The sequence below is a fragment of the Ziziphus jujuba genome, chromosome 9 (assembly GCF_031755915.1).
Source record: "Ziziphus jujuba cultivar Dongzao chromosome 9, ASM3175591v1".
In the NCBI taxonomy this organism is placed as follows: domain Eukaryota; kingdom Viridiplantae; phylum Streptophyta; class Magnoliopsida; order Rosales; family Rhamnaceae; genus Ziziphus; species Ziziphus jujuba.
The window spans coordinates 23,490,826-23,497,969 of record NC_083387.1 but is presented as its reverse complement, the minus strand read 5'-3'; the positions used below and the strand labels follow the sequence as shown (position 1 = coordinate 23,497,969).

Genomic DNA, 7,144 nt, shown 5'->3' with positions numbered 1-7,144 from the left:
AAAACCACGTGACATAGACAAGACAATAATCAATGACGGCAATCCTTTTAATTTTATGTAAGAGCTGAAGGCACGGGCTGATCCGAAGTGATTGGCCCTGAATTACTGGATGATCGACACGTAGCAAGGAGGCGTGCGAAATACGCACTGCGAGCAGATTAGACCACCAGACCTCTCTATGGCCCACGCGTCGTGCAGATACGGGCAGACCACAATAATAATAAAAAGAAAAATGGTATTAACTGTGGTGATCTCTCTGCCCTTTTCTTTTTTAGCTTTTTTGAATATTTCTCCCCAACCGCCCCACGTGTCCCCGCCACATATTCATTCGTGGTTACCAATCCATCTCTCTCTCTCTCTCTCTCTCTCTCTCTCTCTTTTTCTTTGGCTGTGTTTGATTCTATTTCTTTGGTATTTTAATATTTTCTAAAACACACACACAACATTATTACCATTTTAGTAACGTGGAAAACATGTTAATTTAATTTCAAACATCGCTCAAAAATCTTATTCTTATAACACTCAAGAAACATATAATAATATTTTTGCCCAATTCTAATAATAAGGTAGTCAACCTTGTAAAACAATCAAAGATTTTATATTTATTTATTTATTTATGTGGGAGTATAGATATTTGAATACAAGATACTTCTCTCTCTACCTACACTTGAACCTTTGATCTTGATGATGTGGAGCTAACCACGCTCAACCAATACAAGATGACTGTTTTTAGATATTAGTGGTTTGGTTGGTGGACGGTCCAATCAAAGGGACAAAAGAAATTATAAGTTAAATTGACATTTCGAAGTAATAGTAGAATATGGATGAGTTTTCTATTTATCTCCATTGTTTTATTTTTTATTTATTTATTTTCTTTCCCTTTTAGCATTGATGTCATATAATAATACATACTTAGATGATAAGATATCGTATAGTATGGAATGGAGAATTTAGTGGTGATTTCATTTTTGTTTATCTGAAACATTAAATGCAATGAAAAAATCAAACCACTACACAAAATGACAAAAACCAAAGTCCATACATATATTTATAATAGTTGATTTTTATATTAAATGAAATGAAAAAATCAAACCACTACACAAGATGACAAAAACCAAAGTGCATACATATATTTATAATAGTTGATTTTTGTATTATCTTTTGCATTAATTCTCTCCTTTTTGATTGGAAAAAGAAATTAAGGGAAAGAAAAAATCGTTTTGAAAATGAAAGCAAACAAAAAAACATGCCTGTCAGCAAAACATATTTTATTTTTTAAAACTTCAGTCGTGGCCAGTTTACATTTGACCAAAAACAGCCTTGCATTTCCCAGAACCTCCATATAATATAAAATGGAAGAAAAACACAGACTCAAGAGACCCTCCTACACTTTTTATCTCTCTCTCATATTACAATTAAAACCTCCCCCGACAAAAAGAAAGAAATAAGCAGGCACAGAGAGAGAGAGAGAGAGAGAGTTGGAGCAGAAAAACTGAGTGACTTTTAGTTAACTGGTGTGATTCACGGGACTCACAAGAAAGCAGAAAGTAGACAAAGAGTTAGAAGGCAAAAGAAAGAAGAAAAAGAGAGAGAAATGGAGAGGCCAATTGGTGAAAAAAGTGGAGAGGTTCTGGATGGTTCGAATATAATGGAGTTGGTTGGGAATGAGAAGGTATTCAGTAATTTCGTGGAGCATAAGTTCAAGGAGTTGGACACAGACAGAGATGGTCAACTCTCTGTTAAGGAGCTCCAACCTGCTGTTGCTGATATTGGTGTTGCTCTTGGCTTGCCTGCTCAGGGCTCTTCCCCCGATTCTGATCACATCTACTCTGAGGTTTCTTTACTACCTTTTCTCTTTTTATTTTAGTTCTCTCTTTCATATATGTTTTATATTTCTTTCATGAATCATCTTCTTTTTTATATGGCCCTTTTTTCTTTATTTTTTATTTTTTATTTTTGGGTTTTGTTAGAGAAACAATTGGTTTCCTGCAGATGGGTCAGTGAGATTCCTAGTTTATTCTGCATTCATATATATATATATATATATATTATTCCATGAATCATCTTCTTTCTTGTATGGTTTATTATCATATTATTATTTTCTTTTTGGTTTTGTTAGAGGAACAATTGGTTTTCTGCAAATGGGTCACTGAGATCTCTATTTTATTCTGCATTTTTTTTTTCTTTTTTCTCTCCTTTTTGGGTGTTTATGGTTCACATTTGTGAAATTGCTTTTTGATTGTTTGAATTCTATCTAATTTTCTCCATGTCGACTTTCAAAGATCTGGAAAACCAAAATGGTTTTTTGGCTCTTTGGAAATAGATGTTTGGGAAGATAAGAATGAATTTTTATTTTATTTTTTAATTTGATGGACCGAATATTTATGTTGCTTAAGCGAACAAAAAGGTTAGAGACTTAGAGATCAGATAAGATAGACGTATGATTTTGACTTGGAGCTTTTATTGGGTTTAGTAGAATTATATTATATAATTCCCACCTTCGTTACCTAAGTATATAATAAGTTCACCTTTTTTTGTCCCCTTTTGATGCTTAATGCAAGGTATCAATCATCCCCCAAAAAAATAAAAATAAAAGTATATAATAAGTTTAAAGAATCATTACCACAAGAAAAATAATAGGTTCAACAAATGAATGTCTTTTAATATATAGTTCTATTTGACATTTTATATTATTCAAAGGGAGAGAAATGTACTTGCATTCTTTGGTCGGTCTAAGAAAATAATTATTATATATATATATATAAAAAAGTAAATTTCCATTTCTAGCAAGCTCGAGAGACATACAAACGCCAAAGGTTTCAATTCAACCTGTGTGGGTCCTTTTGAAGGACTTGTGCTTTTATCATCAGTTGGCCTTTTTCTTTTCCTTCTTTCCACTGATGACTTTTCATTTTCTCACTTATATCATTGTAATACCTTTTCTTCGTATGCAAGGAGGAATCTAGTGACGAAAATTGCTTTGAAGCTTTATCTTTATCTATCTTTTTTTTGTACTGGAAATATTTTATTTATACCTTTTTAGATTTATATTAATTTTAATTTAGTACATGAGTTCAAAAATATTATTTATTTCTCGTTAGATATTAAATAGTTTTCATTTTCTTCCTTGTGATTTCACTTATCTTCTTCAAAATAATTTTATTTACAACCCATGTAAAAGTGTCAATTGTAATTTTCAAAATTTAAGGGATTAAATTGAAATTACTGTAAATCTGATAAGAGTCTAGATGAAATATTCCCTTTTGAATTTATTTCATATTAATATATCTATTTAAATATGTATATATCAATAAGGCTTCATTCAGGATATTTTTAATTTTTTAAATTGAGGATTCATTTAGAGTTTTTGAATTTAATGTCATATATTATTTATCAAATTCAAGGGCTCTAAATAATTAGATTTATCTATCTTTAATTTAAAAAGTTGGGAGACACTTTTATTAGAGCATTTTGTATGCATATAACAATAATAATAAATGATTGTGAGACTTGATTAAAAAAAAAAAAACAGAACAAAAATGATGGGACTTGATGGAGTGCCAATAAATTAATATTGGCCAAATTAGGCAATCTTTTTGTGAAACAAGGCAGAGCATTTTGTATGCATATAACAATAATAATAAATGATTGTGAGACTAGATTAAAAAAAAAAAAAATGATGGGACTTGATGGAGTGCCAATAAATTAATATTGGCCAAATTAGGCAATCTTGTTGTGGAACAAGCCAGAAAAAGGTTTTTCTAAAGGGTTATCTTGTATTTGAACAAAGTAATTAAAGAAATTTGTACCTAATCAGTTTTAGTGTTTAGACGGTGCCACAACTATAAATTTATTATTATACTTGGATATGCTTCTCAACAAATGTCACCTGTATAAAGTCCTATGGTCCTTGTCAACGTGGTATAATTATATCTTAATATTATAATAATGAAAAAGTTTATCGGTATTAGGAACCTTGTAAAAGGGTTCTGATTAATTTAGCTTTAGGATATGGTGGTCGGTTCATAAAGGGATGAGATCTATGTTTTATTTTTACCAGGTCCATGAACCATGGCAAGAAAAAAGTTATATTGCCCAATTATTTTTTTTTAAAAAAAAAGAAAAAAAGAAAAAAAGAAAAAAAATTAAAAATGGTTTTGGATTTGTATATCAAATTCAAGATGGAAAAGTCCTGTTGACTGGTTTACTCTCTTGAAATCTTAGTATTTGTTTTTTATTTTATTTTTGCTTTTCAGATTTTATTTGACACTCTCTTGAAAACAGAAACAAAAAAATGCGCTTTCTGTTTTTCCTATTTTTCCCTCTTTTTTTTTTTTTTTTTTTTTAATTACTTCAAAAGTCAAAGCTATTTCATTTTCTTGATTTTTTTTAAAAAACAGAAAACCAGCTAAAAGATACAAAATGAGCTAAACCCATCCAGATGATAAATTCAAAGAATGAGTGGAGATTACAAAGTATCTGAAAATGTACTGTCTTTGGTATGATTTCTAGTTTTCTGCCAGTTCATTTTTGTGGAGTTTTGCAGGTATTTGGAAGGGTTAATTTAGTCCTATGGTATACACCAACAATCAGCTGTTATGTTTGACCTTTATGTTTATAAGTTGTCAATAGCAAGATTTCTTACAAGATATTTGTGTGTCTAAAAATAGCTCTCTGTGTTTGGTAAGACACCTTTCCAATTTCACAAGGCACTGAATTTAGATAATTCTTGCATATGTTTTCCATTATGCTGACATATAATAATAATAATATATATATATATATATATATATAGGTATTGGATGAATTCACCCATGGAAAACAAGAAAAAGTGAGCAAGACAGAGTTCAAAGAGGTTCTTTCAGATATTCTGCTAGGCATGGCTGCTGGATTGAAGAGAGACCCTATTGTGATCCTCAGGATTGATGGTGAAGATCTGCTTGAATTCGTCAGCAGCCCAAGTTTCGAGCCAGAAATGGTTTCCATATTTTCTCAGATTGAGTCTCCTGAAGAATTGTCCCTACGTGATTCTATCGTTAAGGCCTTGGAATACCTCACGGTTGATCAAGGAATGCCCCCTTGTTCAGATTCTTGGGTAAATAATCCGTCCTTATACTTGTCCCCTTCGTCGTTAATTTCATTGATTCGTCTTTAACTTAATCTTAGCATAGGTTTTAGATGATTTCATCATAACAAGTGTAATGTTATCTCATTTTTGTTGCTTTTTTTAAAAAAAAAAAAAAATTGAAGGTGATGAGCAATATTGTGGAACCTGTTCTTGAATCATGCCATGGCGAAGATTGGGAGAAAAGTGTGTCTGAAGAAGCCTTTCTTGTCGAATTCAAGAAAGTAGCAGAGTGTGTGGCTAAACGTCTTAAAGAGCAACCTGTAATTGTTGCACATAGTGAAAATGCCTTCGATGGAAGTGACATTAAGAGACTGTTGTCAAACAAGTTTGAGCTAGACAAGGTGTTGTGTGATATAAGATTTCATTTAATTTTCTATTATCTGAATGTGTCTTGGAAGTTCTTAACTAAATTCTCTATGTTATATAGACATTGAACGTAGCATTAGAAAGTGTTCCAAAAGATCGGAATGGGAAATTGTCAAAAGAGCATTTGCGTGTGGCCCTGGATGTCTTGGCCCCATCAGCTGGTCTACCACCTCTTGGTGCAGTGGAACAGGTACACTTTCTCAATTGTCATCGCCGTAAGTTGGTAAAACAAGTTGGTGTTATAGTAACATTATCATTAAACGCAGGAACAAACCTGATCATGTATATATACATATATATATTAGCTTTTATGATTACATTTTTAATTTGGAATTTTGGCATAAAAAATTGAATTGCAGATGGACAAGGTTGTAGGGGAAGCGTTCAAGATGGTAAACGCAGATGATGGAAATGTGGTTAAAGAAGAAGAGTTCAAAAAGATATTGACAGAAATACTAGCAAGTATAATGTTGCAGTTGGAAGGCACTCCAATCTCTGTTTCTTCAAATTCAGTTGTCCATGAGCCTTTTGCCGCTTCTTCCACATTGTTGCAGCCAGCCACTTAAGAAAGCATGCATACATGTGTTCAATCTGTCAACAGCATAACAGAGTCGACAAGAGGGTCAATAAAAATTTTGATAACAATATATAATATTATATATAATCACTAGCACAGGTATGTGTCTTAGCTAATATATTTTGCTTTGTTATGTGACAAAATGCTTGAAACATGCAAATATATAATTAAGAAGTGAGATGTGGAGCCAATAATTATCAATGGATATCCACCTCCACTGCCCTTTTTTTTTTTTTTTTTTCCCTTTTCTTTTCTTTCCTCCTCTCGTTATCAATTGAATTCATCTTATTGCCTTCCATCTTTCAATCCACTTATCCCAAATCAATTTTAACTAATAAGCTGATCGCATTGTGTTTACATTAATTTTTTTATCAGTTATATTTTAGATCTTATTCAATTCATATGTATTCCTATATGGGTAACAATGAATCTAGACCTTTATTACTCGTTATCAGATTGCTTTAATGGTTGGAGACTCATATAATTTATAAATGTATTCTTATGATTTTAGCTTTTAAAACAATTTATAAGTACGTTGAGATGGTTTTTTATTATAGGTGAGGATATAACTCATTCATACAAACAAAATTAAGGGGTCCAAAGTCCAAAAATCAAACCCACTGAAAATTAAATTTTCTACCTTAGAAAGTTCAACTGCATGTATAAAATAAAAGTAGTAAATTCAAAACTCTTATCACTTTTGAATATAAGCTGTGGAACTGGTTGAAAAGTATCTTTATCACCCATCCAAACCAGACCATTCTTCGGAAAAAGTCCTTACGGGGAAGATAATAAACAATGCAAGCCGAAAAAGGTCCAGGCCAGAAAACCCATTGCACATCCCAAAGCTCACCGGACCCTTCCAACACAGCCAGCCCAAAACACCTCGCCGCCAGAATAGCCAGATTCCGGGATATCGCTACGGAGACGAAAATCACAACCGCCATGGCAGCTGCCAATATCCGTTGTGGTTGCTGAGCTTGCAGCCGGCTAACAGAGTCTTGCATGTTACGTCGTCGTTTAATACGCACTTGATGAGGAAGAAACTGAGGATGCCGCCGGCATTTTGCTCT

At 32.3% G+C, this 7,144-nt stretch overlaps 1 protein-coding gene across 2 annotated transcripts; it reads left to right on the top strand.

The window, feature by feature from the left end:
- The first annotated feature begins 1,339 nt into the window (after positions 1-1,339).
- Positions 1,340-6,306, top strand: LOC107427486 (uncharacterized). 2 transcript variants are annotated; one of them, XM_048481217.2, is made up of 6 exons: positions 1,718-1,834; positions 4,547-4,683; positions 4,796-5,095; positions 5,251-5,469; positions 5,556-5,684; positions 5,854-6,306. In XM_048481217.2, the coding sequence occupies exons 3-6, from the start codon at positions 4,880-4,882 to the stop codon at positions 6,058-6,060; spliced, it is 771 nt and encodes a 256-aa protein (XP_048337174.1). In that variant the 5' UTR covers positions 1,718-1,834; positions 4,547-4,683; positions 4,796-4,879; the 3' UTR covers positions 6,061-6,306. The 2 variants fall into 2 exon arrangements, with proteins under 2 accessions (XP_048337173.1, XP_048337174.1); XM_048481216.2 differs by lacking the exon at positions 4,547-4,683 and having other exon boundaries at positions 1,340-1,834.
- The last annotated feature ends 838 nt before the right edge of the window (positions 6,307-7,144 follow it).